The sequence below is a fragment of the Drosophila melanogaster genome, chromosome 2L, assembly GCF_000001215.4.
Source record: "Drosophila melanogaster chromosome 2L".
Lineage (NCBI taxonomy): Eukaryota > Metazoa > Arthropoda > Insecta > Diptera > Drosophilidae > Drosophila > Drosophila melanogaster.
Window position 1 is genome coordinate 18,374,096 of NT_033779.5, and position 21,554 is coordinate 18,395,649.

Sequence of the window (21,554 nt, forward strand, 5' to 3'; positions counted from 1 at the left end):
CACAACATAATTCGTTATTTATGACTTCAATTATGTTTGCCTGTGGCCACACACAAAAAACCCAAAGGTTAAATGGGCGCAGCGAGGCAAAACTTAACCCCGGCTGAAGGCATCACACTTTAACCCCCGGTTGGCCCCTGGGCATCCTACACATTTGTCGTCACCTCACTTTTCTGGCGAATGAGTGACCCCCCCGGGAGAAAATGCAAACGGCAGGAAGATAACATTTTAATTACCGCTCTAACGAAAGGTTCCACCTCCTTGAATATTCTTGTGATAAATTATCCTAGTAAAATATCCAAGGTGTTTTCCGGGGAGACGTGGGAACTTTGGTAAAGAGGTGTGGCAAAACTTGAATTGGTTGAATAATTGTATAAAATTTAAATACAACGCCCTAATTATTTATATTTTTAAGAAATATGAATACTGAGCGGCAAACAATTTGTTTCATAATTATTATGATAACATTTTTCCTTAATTTTTCGAACGCTGTTGAAGATGTGTGTGGGTGTTTTATTTGGTTAGATAATGTCAACACAGTTTATGAATTATAAATGCCTGTGGCATATAAATCATACCGCCGGTACAGCCAGTCTGTCAAAGCGCATTAATAACAAATTGGCCCTGCATTAAAAATATATAATATTTTTTTATTACAATATTTTCACAGTTAATATGGAAATATTATTAATAAACTTTAATTACCAAAAGATGACATTTTCTGCCCGTCTGTCATTTAAAATTTATATGGTCGGCGCAGATAAAAAATGGATTTAATAAATGATTTCCCGTGTCGAAAATAAAACGATTGTGAAAATTAAAGGCAGGTGCTATATCGACAGTTGATGAAAAAGCATGGGAGCCACAGTGGCTAACCTTGGATGGAGACAACTTAACAAGCCACCTCTTCTAATGCCGACCGACTGCATTGCCACTGCAACTTGGACAACTTAGCTCTCAGCTCTCAGCCTTGGAGCTCGATTTTGTTGGTCTGGGAAAACATGTTTCCCACTTAGCGCTGGCACATTTGCATGTGAATGAAAAGCGAGTCATGGACGCCGACAAATGTTGCATTCGGCTGGTGTTGTTGATTTTGTATTTTGTGAAAAGCGCTTAGTTGCCAAACTGTTTTCAAAGTCTCTTCAAGTGGGCAAACACAAATGCACACAGGGCAATTAAATTAAAGACGAAAGGTAAACAGACGGCAAGGCAAAAAGTTGATCTTGCCAAAGTTCAGACAAAGTTTGTTTTAGCTGGAAACTCAGCACTCAGCTATTGTCAGCATATTATTTTATGCTTTAATTAGCAGAGCATTTCAAACGTGCCAAAAATTCTATTCCGCCAATTTTGGGTCAGCTGAGAAAGACTGAGTCATACTTTATGGCCATATCCGTTCAGCAGATCAGTGCTAAAAATCAAAAACAGACAACAGAAACACTTTTTTTGTACTTCAACTGTGATAGCTTTAAGCTGAAAGCGGGTTCAAAGACACACATGGCCCAGTCAACCGTTAAAACATAACTGTTAAGTTGTTACTCATGACCAAGCAATTTCTTTTATGTGCTCTTGCGCAAATTAATGAAAAGAAATTGCGAATATAAATAATAACATATTTAGCATATAAATTAGTTTTGCATATTAATTATGCAATTTAACTGGGACGCGCATATGGAATTCCGTGGCGCGAAGAAAAGGTCGAACATAAAACCAAAACTGTCGCATTAAATTTGACCCCGTTAATTGTGCTGGTAATCAGGAGATGGGTGGGGAGGTTACATACTATTTTAACGCAGATTGATGGATTTTAACTTGTAAATTGTAGCTAAAAAAAAAATGTTTAAATAACACGTTTTTGCACTGCGTGTAAATTCCAGAAATAGCTATTACATTCGCAGGGTTAATAACGATCTACTCAATCAATAATTAACAACATTTTTCTGCGTATTTTAATAAAGCCAAGTTGAAATATAAATTTTATATACTCAAAAATTCCATTCAAAACCCACGACTGTTCAATATTTTTAATTCATATTTATTTCAAATTGGTTAATTTTCTGACTAATAAACATGCTTTACTTCTCCTTAGTTGATTTGCGGAATTTTCATTAAATTTCCCCAACATTAAAGCCCCCATTAACAAACAGACATAATAGTCGGGCACTCCCCTAAGGATATGTCAACACCAATGGAAATCAATATCCTCCATCCACCTATGTGCGTATTCCTTCACGACACAACACAATTGACAACAAGAATAATTAATTGATTTCGCTTGCCAGTAACATAAAATTAATGTCAGTTTCGTTAACATTTACAAGAAGAGCTTTTCTATTTCTTTTTTTGGAGCGAGGGCTGCCGTTCTCTGATTTTCAGCCATTTGTCAAATTTCGCATTCAGCATTTCACTCCCTTTCGCCCGCCTAAGAAAGGCTCATAAATTATAAGGCCAAAACCACAGATCAATTTATTTTGTGGCCCGCGACAGGTCGCCATGCCTTAACATCCTGTGAAAATGTCGGCGAAAAAGGAAAAAACAATTAAAACCCACTCGCAGACACTTTTTATGAGCACCGGCGACGTCTGGCCTACGAATTCATATATATGTATATAGAATTTCGTTGACTTTATCTACCTTTTCGCCAGTAGCTGATTTCGGTGTTGTTTCTGATTTGGCTAGGCGAAATTTCAGTCTGTCTGCATAATTTCTCTGCGTTTTGATAAATGTCTCGCAAATCACCGGCGACACTTGGCGTCCTTCCAGCCTTTATTCATAAAAAAATAGGCAGCAACAATTTCGAGACAGTTTTTTTTTTTGCATATATATTAATAACTGTCATTTGGGTGGGACACTGTCATTTTCTCATCCTCCATACCTCCACACACACATACAATTTCTTTGATATATTTCCTTAAGTTAAGCAATTCATATGTCTCTTAAGGTTTCCCATCCTTGGTTTTTTCTGTCCCCCCGCCATTTCTTTTTCCTTCGGCTCGGTTTAGGTGTGGTTGCAACTTTTGGCGCGTGTATATGAAAATTATGTTAATTTATACTCCGCTTGGTTGCGGATCCTGCTGTTTCCCTCGTTCTCTGGAAGGTTTGATGGCTGCTTCCCCTTGGGGCATCTGTTTGGGCTAACATAATGTACTCCAGGGTGTCTGCAGGGTGTGTCCGACTTCTGGTTAGCTTTGACCAATTTAAATTTAATATTCGATTTGCTTCAGCTTTTAAAGAGAAAAAATGGATCATTACATTGGTACATTAGTACATTACATTCAAATGGACTAATAACTTTCAAATTGTACGCTACTATTTACAGTACTGGGTAGTAAAATGCTCTCAACTCCTGTCACGCTTTTCCAGCCACGTCTGTTGCTTGCGTGTGCGTTTTTCTGAATTAAATTAGGCAACCTTCGTCTGGTCGGGAATATGTTATTTCAGTCTTCTCCAGTTTGGCAGACGCTGTCATCGTCACAATTTGTATAAGCTTCTTAAAGGGTTAAGGCCAGAAAGCGAGTTGCACAAGCAGACGGTCGCATATTAATTTGGCCAGTAACATGTTGCGTTGTACGTTAGAGAATTATATAAATTGCTGGCTGCAATTTTGAGACCGTATTGTTGAATTTATGAGAAATATTGACCGCAATATTTATCACATGTCTAGTGCCAAGTCTAACACTCCTCTCTCTTTGTCGGCCTAATCGTACGTGTAGATTATATTGTACAATCATCCAGACTTAGCATAAATTTCCAGCTAGAGAACTGGGCAAACTTCTGCGGTCCGTATTGCACTTCTGTTCGGGGCATTAATTATGATAATATTTCTTCGACTTTAATAAGCATTTGGCATTCAGGGGACGCTCGAATTTGCAAGCAGTACTCCCTGTCTTGCCAACGCCACTTGACTTCATTGTCCCCTAATTACAATAAGACGCTCATAAGCTCATCGAAAAGTGGAGTGCCAAACGCAAGATGCAAATGGTAGAGGACCACAGACCTCATTGTCTCCTCCACATTAATTAACTGACAGTTGTGAATGTCTGCTGGGGCAGTTGTCTTACTTTGTTGTCTCTGTGGCACGGCTCAGATAAATCTGTAGCGTTTAAATGGCCGAACGTCTATAATTGCGAAAACAAATGTGGAATGTTTGCATTGAAAGGGGGTACTCAAACGGGAGCATGAATAATGCAATTGGTGTGCTAATGACTTGAAAGTGAAAATATAGCAGCTCAAATGGCAATGATTTATTGCTCCATTCATGCAACAAGTTCAGTGATTGAATGGCAAAGCGACATGAGATCCAAATATATTATGGATATGATTTGCAATGTAATTTCGCAAGCAATTCCAAACAATTAATATTGCATACATGAATAAATTTATAATAATACGGCTTTTAGTGTTTTAGTAGAATTCTGATTGCATTTTGCAGCATTATTTTAAGATGGGTCTTACTATTTAGGTGGCAATTTTCGATATGTTTCATAAGTTTGAAGCCCTGACATATCTGTCACTTAAATTGCAACTTAAAATATGCTGCTAGCTTACTTTTTGCTGCTGAAAATTGCTTTGGTTCTTCCTAAAAATATTACCACGATTAAGATCAACCATTATCACGAGCCCACCTATAGCCATTTGAGTTCGTATCTGGTATCCTTGCGGACACGCAAATATATTCACACTCCTGGAGATAATCACTTCTGCACCGGAGTTATCCTAACCAACCGCCATGTGCTTACTTCAGCACACTGCATTACAGAGTGGGTATATCATATAATTCTAGTTCATTACCTATTTTCGAATCTATAATTAGTAAAAACGGTGTGATGATGAGCCCTAAACGAATTGTGGTGGCACTTTGCGCATCTCTTTTTAAAACCCCAGAGTCAGAGGAATTTGTTGTTGACATTCATAATATGATTATCCACCCGTACTACCATAGAAACCAACACAATGATATAGCCATTATAAAGCTGAAAAGATATGTGAAGTTGGACGGCCATCATTTGGCTCCAGTTGTTCTTGGCAATTCCTCGCTGGAGGTGGGAAACGATTGCAAGACCATTGGTGGAATCTTCGGGGTACGAGTAGGTACTATTTAAATACTTAAATATTTAAAGGTTAATGCCACAGAAACCCTATCCCTTAGAGGCAAAGATTTGGGTCATTTCATAGCATGTTGCTTGTGAATGTCGAACTGCGGCCATTCGACGAATGTCTGAAGGTGAAGAAGAGTCTAATGGCTGCTAGACCCGAAAACGAGGACCTCATATGTGTAAAGTCCACGGAGAAACAGATGTGTACCACAGATTTCGGTGGTCCACTTTTTTGCGATGGTCAGCTGTATGGAATAGCTCTGGGCTCCATCAATTGCTCCAGTCCAGATCCAGTTTTCTTTAGTGATGTATCGTTCTACAACAGCTGGGTGACCAAAATTATATCGGAGGCAGTGGACCATACCAGACCATTTATCGCAGACAGATTTTCCTTATTTTCCTTCATCATTTTAATGCTCAGCATTGTCTGAAATTAGGACAACGAATCATAACTCTCTCTTGTGAAAGGAAAAATTGACCGGCCCCTGCGATCCATGGAAAATTGGGGAAAGCCCTAGAAAACTTTCGCCTGTACTCGTATTGCACCTGTGTGCCACGTGTGGCACATTCACTTTACCCCCAGAAAAACCGCACTGACTTTCCTTCTATTGTACACCAACAGCCATATTTTCGATTATTGTTCAACGCTTTTACACTTTTGCATTAATCAAGAAGAAAAGGAAACTGCCGAAAAACTAAATAAATTTGTACATAAAACATGATTGATAAGGCCATAAATAATCCCAATAATAAATAGAAAATTGGTCAAGAAAAAAGTAAAAGGCCGCGACACGGCAATTTGATGTAACAACCAATCATTATTAATAGCCACGAAACGCCGGATAAAAACCGAACCGTTAAGGTTACAAGAAATTGCGCACACACGCGATACTATTGGCCAAAAAAGAAAAAGCCAGAAGTTAACAATAACATGTCTGCGCTGAACTCTTGTTGCTTAACTCCCATTGACTTTGGGTTCAAGACTCGCTGTCAGTTGTCGGATGGAAAGCCAACCATAAATCGGTAATAATTATATTTTTTGTTGCTCTGCCAATGCCCGAATGCAGGTAGCTGGGTATCACAAAAGCTGATAAATCGATGCTGATAAATTGAAAATTACCAGCCAAGCGATATATAATGGTCTGGTTGATAAGGCCGCAGATTGCACACACAAATGTATACGTACTCGTGCATACAGCATTTGATTTTCCTTTTATAGTGCTGAAATTGCATACCAATTTGTGGTAGACAGCAGCCTCGACTTATGTGCTCGATTTGCTTTTTTCATTCTCTTCGAAAGCCAACTAGATGTTGAACTTAGCAGTGGAATAAAGGAAAGAAAGTTCATGGTGTAATTATTAACAAACTATTAATTAGGGGTATAAATAGTCACACCATTAAATGAAATAAAGCGTAATATTTATTTAGGAATCCAATATTGTGATTTATTGATACAAAGTTTCAATACAAAATATACTCCTTATATTGTAGGAATTGCAATTGGAATTTTACAGTACGTCGATTAAAAGAAGGAATTATCATATAGTATTATTATATTTTAAATCATATTATATACTTCATTCCACTGTGAGCAGGAAAACTTTAAGAAAGACGCAACTAAAACTGTTGTTGAAAAACCAAAGCATCCGAACACAAAATTCAAGTAAAAATCACGTTCCGAGCAAAAGACGCTAACGTGGCCGAAAAATAGGAAACAATAGCCACAACAGTGAGACGATGGATGCATCGATATGGACTCACAGACCCAAGTTGATTTTTATTGGGAAGAGTGAGGGCATTAAATTAAATCTATTTGTACAATTTATAGAGGGGAAAAGTGAAGTGAAGTGATTTCTATGGCCACACACATGTGTGAGCCAAAAACCATACAAAAAAATCACTTAAAGTTGGGCCAACGTTTCCGCTGAGGCAAGACCACTGAACTGGACAAGCGTTCCTGTGAAAAGTGCAGACATGGCATTAAATAAAACATGGGTACCAACGGAGGAGGAGAATCCTGTAAATCCAACCCAGAGGACGACGATGGTCCACTGGTCGCCGGCGAAAAAAAGCTAAATAAATAAATATCACCAGCAGGGGGAATGGATAAAAAATAGATTTTCGCTGTGAATAAACTCATGGATACGTAGCATATGTCGATGATAGAGGTGAATGAGTGAAAAGTGTACTCAATAAAAGTAGTCATGTGAAATGTGCCTGTCTTGTAAATATACCTTCTTAACAAAGATACCATGCATGCAGCTCGTAATGAAATAAAAATCTTGAGAAGAGAATGTTTTGGTGTCGCAAAATAATAAGAAAAATTCAAAGCAACTCTCATATAGTGTATATAGTTGCCCAATAAAATTCGCAATTTGTATACTATTGCTGTGTTATCACGCGCTCATCTCTGTTCAATGCAACGTCTCAAGTTCTGGCGTTTGTTTTCATAGCCGTGAATGTGACATTGTCCAACTTCAACTACCACGTTTCCCCACACTTTTTTTAGTTCGTTTTTTTTTTTTTTTTTTTTTGAAACTCGAGCCACAGTTTGTTGCAATTCCCGTTTTTATTTGTGGGAGAAAGTGTGAAACCGATTTTGCTGACTCCGGACTCTGGAAATTCAAGCTGCAGCAAAACTTCTCGGCGGCAATTCATGCAGCCCTTTTGAGAACCCTAAGTGGTTTTATAGGGTCTACGAATTCCAGTGTGAAAAAAGAAACAGAAACAAAAAGAGCGCGGGAGTCACATAAAAATATCAAAAACAGCAAAAAGGAGCCTGCAAGCGAAGCAGACAAAAAATTCCACTCGCAACTCAATTGTCAAAAGTTAAGCGACATCTCATGGGGCGGTCGAAAAGTTTCGAATTACATGGCCAGCTGGCTGACCCGATTTTTAAAGTCGAATGCAAATGCTGTTGATTTTCCGCACGTTTCCGGCTGACCAAACAAAACTTCACTCACTCAGCCAGCCAGTCAGTCAGTCAATCCGTCATCCAAAAGCCAAAATGGGCAATGCGATGGAGCGGAGAAATCAATTCATTTTTGGCCAGCTGCAGTATTGAGGTTCCCCTCTTAGCTTCCCCTTTTTTTCACCTCACGTTCCCATCAGTTTTAAGTTTGCAGCTGTTTTCGATGCCCCACCTCTCATATTTCTGCCACAATTTGCAATTTTGCGGCTTTCATTTACAGAAATTAGTCGGTGATTTCCGAAATCGCAGCCTGTCGATACATACCAAGTTATTCTTAAAATGTTAAGTATTTGGTTAAATTTCGCAATTATTAGACATTCTGAAAGTTAAGGTAAACACACATCTTGATGTCGGACGAAATCTTAGCAAAACGTTGAGCTGTTTAATAAATTGATTTTCATTTAAACAATGAAAACTCTTTTATTTCAAATTCATAGTGGACAGCATATTAAGATCAAATTTTTGAGTTCTGCTTTTATAGTATTTTAGTGAACTTCTAGATAAAGAATTAAGCTTAAGCCGCTTGTATGCCTTCCAAAATCACAAAAACCCATGATTACAATCTAACGAAAGTTAAAATTAAATCTTTTACCAGAATCTGCAGAACCCCTAGTCTGAATTTCATTAGAAATTAGTCTCCAGCGACAAACTTGAATTTGCCCCGCCTAACCGACAAGGCCAAAGTCGAGCAAACAAACAAGGCAAAGAGCTTCACTTTTGCTAGAACATTTAATGCTCAACTTAGAAAATTACTCAAATGTCTTAATTGGCAAATGGAAAATGCTTAAAAAGAATGGCAAGCAACTGCAGTTGGGAGAACTTTGCGCCAAACTTTTTGAACTGCGGCAATGGGAATGGGAAAACATTTCCAAACAAAACCGAGAAAAAAGAAGGAAAGAATAACTTAATTGAAACTTAATGAGAAAATGCAGCCGCATTGTTTGCAGTGGCAAATGGAAAAACAAGCTGAGATCTCTGGGTATGCGATGCGTATCTTAAAGATGCAAACGTGCAGGTGTCTCCCGCTAAATGCTACAGTCATTTGCCTGATTGCCGAGACATTAGGACAGCGTGTCGAGTGTTGCATGGAACGTGCCGTTTTTTGTTGCCCCTCTGGCGAAAGACAATGCCTCGGATTATGCGATACCGAATACCCAGATACCAGATATTAGATACTTAAACGAATTGCACAACAGCCACAACATAACGTAATCGCCCCTTTTGTCTGCACTTATCTTTCAGATGCACTCACCTGGGCCCAGGTGAATGTGGAACCCAACACAGCGCTCCTCAACGAAGGCGATCGCACCGAGCTGCTCTGTCGGTACGGCAGATCCATCAACTACTGCCGCATTGAGATTCCCGGCGAGCAGAAGGTACTCAACCTGTCGCCGGAGTGGAGCAAGACACCCGGATTCACGTACTTCGGAGCGGGTCTCACGGCCGGACAGTGCGGCGTGAGCATCGAGAGGGTCAAGGCCAGCAACAATGGCCAGGTCAAGTGCAGTCTGGGCGTCGAGGGAGAGGAGCTGTCGGGCACCATCGACCTGGTCGTGGCACGTAAGTATACAGAAACAACAACATTTGCACTTAATGGCATTTGAATACATTTTCGTAAAATAGAACAAAAATGTAACTTTGTAAAATACTAACATAATTGTTATCTATCCACCTTTCAGTGCGTCCCCAGCAGCCCATCATCGAGCTGTTGTCGCGGCCAAATCGCGAGGGCTACTTCAACGAGGGCACTGAATTCAGGGCCCGCTGCAGCGTTCGCGATGGCCGTCCGCCGGCTAACATCTCGTGGTACATCGACAACATGCCGGCCAACAAGCGCACCACTCCCCTGGAGGTCATGTCCTCGACCAACGACAACGTGGAGCTATCGACCTCCGTGCAGGAAATCCAGTGGCACCTGTCGCCCGAGGACAGCAACCGGAAACTGGTCTGCCGCTCCCACCACCAAACCGATCGCGAGAGTGTGCCGCCCCAGGAAGCTGCCTACATCATCAACGTGCGCTGTAAGTGACCCAGCATAACTGAGCACTACTTAGGCTTATCCTAAATCAAAGGGCAGACACAAAGTGGAGATAGGTCACTTCAGGTCAAATGCACGAAATATGTTACTAAGCTATCAGCAAGTCCTCCAGATTCATTGCTCTATTATTAATAGGCTAGCATTTTTTTTGCCTGATGATATTGAAATCTATTTCACTTTTCTCTACTTTTTGATTATTGTTATTATGGTTTTTAATGACTGAACTGGTGGATATTAATCATAACTTGTACCCCTCTCCAGATGCTCCCGTCCATCAGCCAGATGCCGCCGTGTATGGACTCTACCTCGAGCACACTGCCATTGTGAACATAACCATCCGCGCCAGTCCGCAGCCCAAGATCGAGTGGACCATCGATGGAGCTATTGTGGGGCAGGGACGCACCGATGGACGCTACTCGGCGTATGAGCCGCAGTATCTGGGCAACGATGAGTACAACGTTACACTGGCCATTGCCGGACTGACCCTGGAAGATACCACCAAAATCTACAATCTGAGGGCCAGCAATGAACTGGGACTGACGGACTACCAGGTGCGAATCAGTTCGTCGAGCAAACCGCCCAGCAGCAGCCTCGATGTGGCGGCAATCGTTGGCATTGTGGTCGCCGTTGCCGTTTTGGTCCTGGTCGTTTTACTGATTGTGTTTGCACGGGCTACTGGCCGATGGTGTTTTGGCGGTAAGTAGAACATGGTTTTTTTTTTCGTTTCTTTATTTTTGGTTTTCCATACACACAATTTTGCTTATTTCGTGGGTGAAACATCGTCATTAGCTTCTCAGCCACATCAACAAAAACAAAAACAACAGCAACATCATCATCATTACGACCATCCATCCACCGCCACTATTGTCTCATCATCAGCTATGCTAACAATAAATTCTGGCTTTAGGTTCCACCCACCCAAACCGCTCAACTCCAGCACCCATTTTTCCCCCCGAAACTCCACCATTCATCCTGCAACTCATATACGTACTCTTTGGGTTTTTGGGTCGGCAATGGGCCTGGCTCTTCTGCCACAAGCCGTTGTTAACTTTCGACACATTGTGCGGCTTTTAAATTTTAATTAGCGTTAACATAGCAGAAGGAGCAGCTGAACGGTCGGAAGAACGCAGCAGCCCTAAAAAATTCATCTAATTAAAAAAATTTCACTTGACTCTTCCGGTGAAGTTTTTGTGGAAATTTTTCTTTGCAAAGAATGGGGCACGGGCCACAAATTCAAATGTGGAACACATGATTTAGAAAAGCAAAGAATAACTGTGGCTTTTCAAAAAGATACAAAAAGAAATTGGTTTAATTTGAAAAGGTAGTTGAAAGGTTAGTAAAAGATGACATTAGTTAGGAGACAAGGTTAGAATGAAAATAAAAAAAATTTATGAATTTTATTTGAAGTGGTCAATAATCTTGTACTTAAGTATGGTCCACTTAATTTTAATAAATATTTTGTCGCCTCTTAACATGTAATGATTAAATGTGAAATTGTGAATTGGAAATACGTATCCAGCTGAAACGAAATAATGTACTGAACTCAACAAAAATAAATTACTTAATCGTATACCTAAGTTTAACAAAACAATTGTACAACTCTCTGAGAAAAAGTGTCTACAAATGACAACAACAAGAAGAGCTAACATTGAAAACAAAAATTGGTCACTAAAACATGCCAAGAAAAATTCCAAATTATGTGTAATAACGTGTTTTTGGCTTCCTATGTAAAGACATATATAAAGATAAAGTGTATTTCTCTGTTTCTTAATGCTTTCCGTACTTCTTGCCTGATAAGCTTTTTGGTAAATGGACTAACCTGGACTTTAATATGGAATTTTGGTATCTTCGAGATCGAAATCTTATCGCTCTGTCTCTACTTCCTCTGCCTTCCCTTTCTCTCTCTCTCTCTCTGCACACAAAGCTAAATGTTAGTTCTTGTTGTTGTCGTTTTTACAGGCGCCACTCTAAACACGGACATCGGTCCCGATTCCGAGGCCCAAATCCACCCGGAATTCAATGACGACGAGGAGCTGGATGGTCGCGATAATGGCGATGAGCATATCGATACCACCCAGCAGTCGGAGGAGGCCACGCCCCCCGTAACCGATAAATTGGAGGCGCAAAAGAAGGCGGATCTGAAGAAGAGTGCGGCAGCCACAGCGGCAGCGGTTATTGCCGCTGGAAATGGCAGCCAGCACAATTTAAATGGCATCGAGGCTCCCAAGCCGCCAAATACTTCCGTTTAAGCCGTTTAGGCCATTTAGGCCGCCTTCGCCACTCCCAATAAAGGGGCGTGGCTCTTGGCCAGTTAGCTGTGTGCCCCATTTGCTGAAAGCAGAAGGGATAAGAAACAAAATCGAATAATATATATCCTTACCACACTTTGCTCTCAAATAGTTGCTCTCTCAAAAAAGTTACACAAATCTCAAAAGGCGCACAACAAAAAGTTATCTATAATTTTATTATAAACGAAACAAATGCAACAATTTACCTTAGGCCAAGTAATTTTAAGTGACCAATTTTCGCGAAATCGCGATTCTCTCAAACCCTTGAATTTCCCTTTGTCCACTCGAAAATAACTAAAACAAAACTCTAATAATATACAAATTACGAATAATAAAACAACAATGTCCCATTTATTGTAATATATTTTGTCCAGCAATATTGATGTTCATCCATGTATTTATTTAAGCTATAAGAGCTGCCAGCATTTTGCATTTTGCGTTTTCTAATTTTTATTTTTTGTCGATTGGCAATTTCAATCAATTCGAACGCGGCGAACAACGCAAATTAGAAAATTAAACATGCCTATGATTTATTTTAATTAGTTATCCGCTTCACACTTGTGTTTTTTTATGTTCTTTGGTAATTTTAGCAAGACGAAACAAATAAACGAAAACATGAAAAATACAAATTTGGTTTATGATAAAGTTTGATGTGGCAGACAGTAAGCTGATGATGGTGTTGTCAGGTGGGATACCTTTTCCCGGATCATTAATCATGAAAACCATTATTATCACGCATGCATGTGACTCTGCAAGTATTGCAAATATACTTAAACGAATTTCTTAAATTTCTTCTCACAGGCAAATCAATCAAGACGCCCACAAACGAAACGTAAGTACAGTGAACTCTCTCATCAGTCTAACAAATGTCAAAATAAGTTCAGAAAAGTGCGATAAAACAGACGGGGCCAGGCCATGCAATCATAAATTATTTCCACGGATCCACAACTAACCCGTCGACGGTATCTGGTTTGCTTGAATTTGCTTAATTTTCAAAGCCATTAATCTGTATCCATTAGTTTAATGTTGCGTAGCTCGGATGTGTGTTTGTTTGTCTACTTGCATGTGTCTCTTGAGTGGCTTTAATTTTCGATCTTACATTAACCGTATGCCGCATAAGCAATCATCTATATACTACAATATATACGTAGCGCAGCTCATTACCATTCTAGGTTAGTTCATAGTTCATTTATAGTCTAAATTCAACTTAAAGTTAAGCACACGCATACACATAAGCACACTACTACACACCACATTTGAAAAGTCCTACAAAATGAAATTCCAAATTCTAATTTCATAAAAGCAAAATCGGTTTAAAATGTCTCACGCTGTCACACACACACACACCATACACACATACATGTGATACACTTCTGAACTTTCACTATAAAACCCTCGCTAGTCGCTAGTCTGCCACGCCCACTGTGCTCGCCCGCCCACCAGAAAAAATAAACAAGAAGTGTCTGTCTCGCTCTGTCTCTCTCTTACCCTCTGAACATCATGAAGCTCTCTTGCTCTGTCTCACGCATTTACTAAAATGTCAAAAATGTCGCTGTCCCAGTCATTCAACCAAACAAATGACAAAGAAAAAAGAAGCAAACAAATGCATTGAAAAAAAAAAAACAACTCTATAGTGTTAGAGCCACTTTGCTAATGCATCACAAAAATAATAAATAACAAAAACAAAAAAAACGCTCAACCACAAAAAGAAACGAAAACAAACTTCTTGCTATGTTTTGTCTTCTTTTTCTACTACTTTCATATGGACGACAACCCACCGAAAACCCATTCAAAAAAACGTGATGGATCCCTAAAATGAACCCACAACATAAAAAATCCAATACTTTTCCTTGAATTTTTTTCCCTCAAATATTTAAAAAACCTATCGATAAATAGTCAAATCGACAAGCAACTGGAGTTGGGAGCCCAGCAGAATCACGGTCAAAACGTAGCACTCTTGGAAACACCCAATGGCATAACCTTGTTGGGCGCCAGTAAGCTGAGAGAGGTTAATGGAAACGGAAACGGAAATGGCCAGCAGGATCGGTTGTCGGTTGAAAGACGCCATCACGATGAAGATGACAGCTTTGAATACGGAACGGATCGGGAGAGCAGTGTATATAACCCCACCACGCGACCTCTGAAGAGCATCCTGATGAGCCAGGCGGCAGGACGAAACTCCCGGAGCTCTGCCAGCGATAAGGATGAAGGCAACGAGAACGCCGATCTCCTGCAGAAGGGCAATCAACTGGGGATTCCTGAATCGCGCTTCTCACGCTGGCTGCCCAAGGATCAACGTGAGCTGATCGAAAAGCAGGCGATGTTGCTTTCGGGAAGGGGCAAGTCGACGGCGCCAGCCACTCCACCCAAGCCCCAAAGACCCCCGATGGGAACGACTACCACTGCCACAACGACGACGACACCGACGACGCCAAAGTTGCCACAGGAAACGGAAATCTGAGCGTGTGCACGTGTGTGTGTGCGCGCACATGGCGTTCATATTTATTTATTTCTTTTTCGGTACAGGAAACGCCCAGCAGGATTAAGAATGGAGTAGTCTTGTGACCATCGGGAACTTTTCGGGGGACAGCCATAAGTGTCAAGACTTAAAGCTGATGTGTCAGATCCAACTGAACCGATATAAATTAAGTTTAGCACGCATATGCCTGGTATTTATCAAATGAGACCACCATGATGTTAAAAAGAATTCTTCTTTTCACAACCGGAATATGAAAACCATATAATATATATTTTTATAATTATATATTACTATTTGCTGGTTTTGGCTGAAATACTTCATACCTTATTTTATTCGAAAAGAATTTGAATTTGAAGCTGACTCCCATGAAAATAGAAATAGTTCCGTCGCAAATCTGTCCCCATAATAGACTCTAAGCTTGGTATTTACTCAAGAAAATATTTTTTCCTGAACGACAAAAACCAAACGAAACATTAACGAAACTGATTTATTTGCTAGAGATTAAGCCGGCATGAAATTAAGTTTTTATCGAATACATTAAAAACGAAAGAGTTTGCATGGCAAGCATGAAGCAACAAATAATTGTTTTACGCAAATATTTATTGTAGTCACTGTAGAACAAAGTCGTCAACTGACATATTTGTGCATCAAAACAGTGTTCATTTAAGACGCGCACAATGTACTTTAAGAACGAAAAGAAAATTCCACTAATTTTCGATCATTTTAGTTGGCTTAAATTCGAGTGCCTTAAGTTGAAAATAAATTTAGTAATTAAAAACGTGAACGATATAAAATAGTTAGAAATTTGTGTACGTGTTGCTTTTCTTTATTATTTTTTACAAAACGTATGTTTAATATTTAATTAACAACAATAAATATTGTTAAAAGTGCAATAGCTTTCTATTTTGGATTTATTTATTTTGCGAATGCCTGAATATGTATGCGTGTGTGAAAGGCGAGTTTTGAATAAAAGGGAATTATGTAAAGTTCACCGAGCCCCTGAAAGGAAAATTCTAACAATGCAGCGTATCAGAGAGGAAGTCCCCGTACAATATTCCATTTTCCATAACAAAAGCAATATCATTAAAATACGAAAGGAGCGTTTCATGCAATAAACATTTCATATATGAGAGACTGACACGCCACGCCAGAAACCAACACAAATACAAGCACGAACACATAGCCACGCACACACACTGCTAGCAAAATGTATCCATCAGATACTTGTTGAGCTGGCCCAGACAGCAGGCAGACATTCAAATGAGCCAAAAATATTTATAGAATATAGATGAAACTCATTTTGGCCAAGCGAAAGCAATTTACTTGGCCAGCACACGCCAAACGAAGGTTAAAATGGGGGATGGAACTGGTTAAACTGGGTCCATAAAAGGTCAAATGCGGATTAAATTTTCCATATGCCATTTCGTACGGGTATTAGGTGTGGCACAGAGCAAAGTAAATTGTAGCCCTTGAATCAAAAATTCTAGATTGTTTAAACCTTAGCCATTAAAGAACTTTTGTAGCGATATTATAGGCAGAAAATTAATAGTCTTAGGACTCACAAAAATAAACTGCCTCAAAAACGACAGTTATAAAATTCTGTGTAACATTTTGTTATCTTTTTGTTATAGCGTTAGCATAGCACATTGACAGGGTTACACATACATATAGACCTTAAACTCTTTTCCAAGTAAGTTTTCGAATGAAATGAGAGCTTAACCTTTCCACTCGAATATTTGCTTTCCCTAACACAATTTGGGTTTTAATGGTCCACACACAAGCAACAATAACAATTATGCCATAACCAAAACACAAGTTCTTAAACCCACTAACAACCACCAGATAGGATAGCTCCTAAAAGGCAGAAAGATGCCGAGAAAGGACTTTTAACCACACGACTAACCCCGAACACTATAATGGCTATCTTTTGTTAACTTATATTTTTAACGGGAAGAAATTCGCACAGCAGCAACTATTTTGACACAGTAATAAGTATAATAAAAATAAACAGAAACAAAAACTTTCATACCAAAACAAAATCATGAACCCATCCAAAACCTCCTCACCATTTCACAACCGACAAGCAGCAGCGACACCGAAAGCGCCGATATAAAAGCCACGTCAACAGCCACGGCCACAACCACCATGGGCGGAGTGGGCGTGTCGGCCGAGGAGGAGGAAACCGTTAACGAACAGGAGAGCCCGCAGGAACAACAGCAGCAGCAGCAGAAGAAGGCCAAGAGATTGCCCGCTTTTGCCGCGGCAATTTTAAGGCGTTTCAATGAAAAGGATTCGCGGAAGTACAAGGATAATCAGGAGTCGTTGAATATTGTGGAGGGAAGCGTACAGGAGATTCCAGCGACCAATAATGCCATCGATGGCAATGACAATGAACCAAAGGTATTGAAAAATGTTCCCGATTCCGTCCTTTCCATTTTCTCTTTTCAACTTCTCTGTTTTTGACTGGGCACACAGAAAATAATATTTTTAAAAACGACCAGACAATCGATATTTTTTCATGTTGACATCCATAAGATACAAAATGAAATTCTCAGATTTATGATAAAGCTTTCTCGATGTTCTAGATATAGTTGTTCTGATAAAAGAACCATCTCAATGCACACTTCCGTGAAACTGTTTAAATATTGTCCTATGTGCCTTATTATATAAATCTTTTTAGCATACAACTTTCTATTTAAATATTAAACATTTTAATGCAAAAATTAAAAACCTCTTTGAAGTAAATTTGTATAGTCACAATGATAGTAATGACTGAAATTCTTTTCAAGTTGAGATGATAACATAGAATTAACTTAGTTTTTAGCATTTTTCTCTTATAAGTATTAAATGTGTGCGTGTGTGCGAGTGCGAGCTGTATTCACCTTAAGCTTAGCATAATTCCTTTATCTTAGACGCAAGCTTTAAGCAAACTTTAAATTCGTTCTTTTATAATTTCTCTTTTGCTATTATCACAAACTTTTCTACATAATTTTCTTTGCCATTTTCTGCTCTTTCCGTTAAAAAACAAAAAAAAAAAAAACCAACCGCATGCAAAATAAAATCCGTTGTTGTATAACTTTGTATATATACGCAAATAAAGGCTATAGTTTGGCAGAGCACCTCACCAGTGTGGACATTTAAGTAAAGAAAAGCAAAAAGCATATGAAAAAGGTATACCAAATTCCCCTATACAAACCTACAATTAACTTCTTGTGTAAATCTTCATCCACACTAGAGAAGTACTTATAAAGGAATCTCTCATTTATTTCCAAAAACATAGCAAGACAAACAACTCGTCTATGCTGAACTTGTACTAAAGCCAGCCAATGAGGCGACACCAGCAACAACACCAGCGCCAACAACAGCAGCAGCAACAACAACAACGCCGGAGGGCTCTGGAGCCGGGGTCAAAAGTTCAACGGAATACGCCGAAATAGTCTATGTGCAAAAGGGAGGCGAAGGAAAAAAATAATCTAGCCCATCAATATAAAAATCCCTGGGAGGCTGACACAGTAACAAATACAGATGAATGCACAAAAATTAAGGAGCAGAAACGTAAACACAAACCCAGTGCAGCATAAAAGTAAACTCTACGATGATATTAAGAATGCAAAAAAAAAAAAAAAGAAATGAACAAAATGTCAAAAGTGGTTTTTCAAAAACTTCTTGAATGTGTGTACTAAAATCTAACGAAATGTAAAACTAAGAACATAAAAGCGTAAAAATAAACGTATACAGAATAAACTTACTTCTCCGCACAGAAATCTTGACACAAAACACATCCTCTACATCAGAAACCCTCCTCCTCCCTCAGCCCACACATTAAATCAAATTTACAACCAGATAAACATAATAAGAACCTTAAAAATGCTAAAAGAATATTTGCAACAAAAAAACTAAATATATATAAATAAAATTTACATAAACATAGGCAAGAAAAAGAAACCATTTGAAAATCTCAATTATTTACATAAATGTCTCGCATTTAAGCTAAATGTAAATTTAAGACAAGAAGCAAGAAAATTATGAAAAATACGCGAAATTTAAGTAAACCTATTTAAACGATTATTAAATTATTTTTACGCAAATCTTTTTTACGCATCCGCCGTTTTGAATATGCAAAATTAGGAACTAAAAACAGTAACTATTTAGGCAGCCAGAAAAAGCATTTAAACAAATTAAGGAAACAATTAAAAAGGGAAATTATTCACCGAAATCTCTTGCAACTGAAAGTATTCTATTATCTACAATTTGGTTTGTCTTGTCTCTTAACGACGTCCATCCAATTTCCTTACAACTGGCAATTAATGTTATTATTTAACACTTTTTACACAATTACGTATTAATTAATTATTGAATAAGTTAAGTGCATAAATAAATTACAATGTACTCTCATGATGATGATTGATTTTTGTAAGTTATAATTTGTATAAAGTTAAGCTGAACAAGAAACTTTTTGAATAAAATTCTTTACCGTATGAGCTTTGTGTGTATTTTATTCAATTCCCAGTAAAATGTTCCATTGCTAAATAAAATGTGTAAGTATTTTTTTCTATGAAATCTATTTTCAAATAAGACTTTCTTGCCCAATGTAAAGTAAAGAAGTAAAAGAATGCTAGTTAAATTAAATGTCAAGTTTACAAGCAAATTTAAATTGAAGCTGAGGCTGCCGGCTAAAGTTATCTGAGGCATCTTTCTCTGGGATTTCAAGCACAACCACTAAGTAATAGCACACTTCTGATTCGATCTGCAACGGAAAGAACGATAATAATATCGCATTATTCGTAGCCTCATTGCCCCGTATACATATATTTTGGCTAATACCGAAAAAGAGAGAAAACAATAATAATAAAATATGGCAAAGTTTTGCAGTTGACTTGGCTTTCTCCACTGGCGGATTTTGGTATCTGGCTGTGGCTGCTTGTCAGTCAGTCAGTCAGTCATCTGCTCGGTACTGCGGCTCCCTCAACTTTTTCTGACATTTCAATTTATAAAGCTCAAAATCTGCACGCGTTACCCGAAGCGTCGCATTTTACATTAGACAAAAACAGAGCGAATCTCGTATATTTTATTTTCGCCAGTTCTAGGGGGCTAGCTTACTTTTTCACTGAGTCCACCGCGATGACTTGAAAGTAAAATACAATTTTGCTGTTTTTCCCTTTGTTTCACGCCAAATGCAGTACATCGAAATAGACTTGAGGGCGAATGAAATGAAACTTTCAAGGCTTGTACAATGCACTCTCAGCGAAATGGCAAACTAAGTACTTTTATTTGCAATTGGACTGAAACGTTGCCACCGTGAGTAGATCTAAGAAAGAAGACTTAATATTAATCCTTCGTTTTAGAAAATTCTTTATAACTGAAATATAAGTCTTGTTGTATTATATACTAATTAAATTTATTTTTCAAAATTATGTATCTAAATTCAATTTCTAAGCCCCCTGTTGGCTATCCGTCTTCCTTTAATCTATATCCCTGCCACAGGGCATATTGTTAATTATGTAATCAGGCTTAGAAATCCGCGTCGCATTAATTTCGCTTAATTAGTTTCCCATTTGCAGTCGACTGACTAGAAACCAGGTTGGATTTCTCTCCACGTGCTACGGCTCTAATAGAATATTAATAAACAATGTTTCCGGCATTGATTCAATTACCAGTTAACCTACAAACGCCCATAAATATGCATGCAACGTCAGTTTATTGTCCACTAACTAACCAAATGCGAATTGCTCTTCAGCCCAGAACTGCAGTCTACCTCAATCTACATACAATTTCGGCACAACAACTGGTCTAAAGTTTCTACATTCAGAAACAATATTGACAACAACAACAGTCATTAGATAAACAAACTAAACTCAGGAGGAACAAGAAAATATAGAAGACGGAACAAGACAAATAAAAATCAAACAAAAATCCAAAATCAAGGGTCGACTAAACTCTGTGTGACGGCAGGGGAATGAACAAAATCCCCAAAAATATGCAACAAGAAAGTTTTTGCTCCAACACTAGCACATTTCTTGTTTTAGATATTGTCTTACCAGTTAGCCGGAAACGGTGCGTATACGTAATCGTACGTATACGTGCGTATACTGGAATCCAATTAAGGTATACGAATAATTTAAGTAAGACTTGTTTTTCAAACATAATTAATATTAAATATGGATTCAAATGGCAAGCAGATTAAACATATAATGTATTACTTAAATGCCTTTTCTTTTTATGACCCAATTCATCAAATGTACATTTATGCGATGAAATCTTTTGCTCCAGTTTAAAGCAATTGAATTCGATTCAATCAACACAAAGAACACGAAACATGTACGCCATTCAATTCCATTCAAAGCTTTTCAGGAAACAGCTGTTCGTGTAAATCCTTATCAGAAGCTTACAATCCACAAAAACATTCTCCTCGCTGAATATAACCACGGTCTAAGAGAAAGCCAAAGAGAAAGTGTGGATGGTAAGCTCTGAGTGATGGTTTCTCTTACCTTACAAGCTTTTAAGAGAGTTATAGAATATTTCGAGGTCCTGAAAGGCTTAAAATGAGTAAATAGAGCTAAAAAACCTAAGTCATTTGGACAATTGTCACAATAACTGTGGCAGGCACACCAAATTGGATAAGCTCTTAAGGTTCTCACAGCTTTATACAGAGCAAGTCACAAAGTTACCGAAAACCCAAAAGAGA

At 38.5% G+C, this 21,554-nt stretch overlaps 2 protein-coding genes across 9 annotated transcripts in view; both read left to right on the plus strand.

Moving 5' to 3' along the window:
• The window catches only part of Fas3 (Fasciclin 3), a 73,340-nt gene extending 53,994 nt beyond the window's left edge, over positions 1–19,346 (plus strand). Inside the window, exons 2-8 of one of the 7 annotated variants that reach the window (NM_165250.4) lie at positions 9,307–9,624; positions 9,744–10,085; positions 10,364–10,798; positions 13,192–13,222; positions 16,957–17,269; positions 17,970–18,040; positions 18,150–19,346. In NM_165250.4, coding sequence (NP_724107.1) covers positions 9,307–9,624; positions 9,744–10,085; positions 10,364–10,798; positions 13,192–13,222; positions 16,957–17,269; positions 17,970–18,014 — 1,484 coding nt within the window. In that variant the 3' untranslated portion in view covers positions 18,015–18,040; positions 18,150–19,346. Of the gene's footprint in view, positions 1–9,306; positions 9,625–9,743; positions 10,086–10,363; positions 10,799–12,061; positions 13,009–13,191; positions 13,223–14,286; positions 16,616–16,956; positions 17,270–17,969; positions 18,041–18,149 lie in introns of those variants that run through there. The other 6 variants (NM_001299109.1, NM_001169534.3, NM_165249.4 and 3 more) reach the window with 6 other exon arrangements.
• On the plus strand, positions 4,496–5,814 carry CG34171 (uncharacterized protein). Of its 2 annotated transcripts, none has more exons than NM_001299112.1 (3): positions 4,496–4,757; positions 4,811–5,088; positions 5,147–5,814. In NM_001299112.1, the coding sequence occupies exons 1-3, from the start codon at positions 4,531–4,533 to the stop codon at positions 5,170–5,172; spliced, it is 531 nt and encodes a 176-aa protein (NP_001286041.1). In that variant the 5' UTR covers positions 4,496–4,530; the 3' UTR covers positions 5,173–5,814. The 2 variants fall into 2 exon arrangements, with proteins under 2 accessions (NP_001286041.1, NP_001097175.2); NM_001103705.3 differs by having other exon boundaries at positions 4,811–5,084.
• Positions 19,347–21,554: the final 2,208 nt, after the last annotated feature.

Excerpts from the sequence above, each read along its gene's own strand:
- CG34171 (NM_001103705.3), top strand. The coding sequence starts at position 4,531 with ATGCTGCTAGCTTACTTTTTGCTGCTGAAAATTGCTTTGGTTCTTCCT. Across the intron at positions 4,758-4,810 it reads TCAGCACACTGCATTACAGA|TAAAAACGGTGTGATGATGA; the intron begins GTGGGTATATCA and ends ATCTATAATTAG. Across the intron at positions 5,085-5,146 it reads GTGGAATCTTCGGGGTACGA|AGGCAAAGATTTGGGTCATT; the intron begins GTAGGTACTATT and ends CCTATCCCTTAG.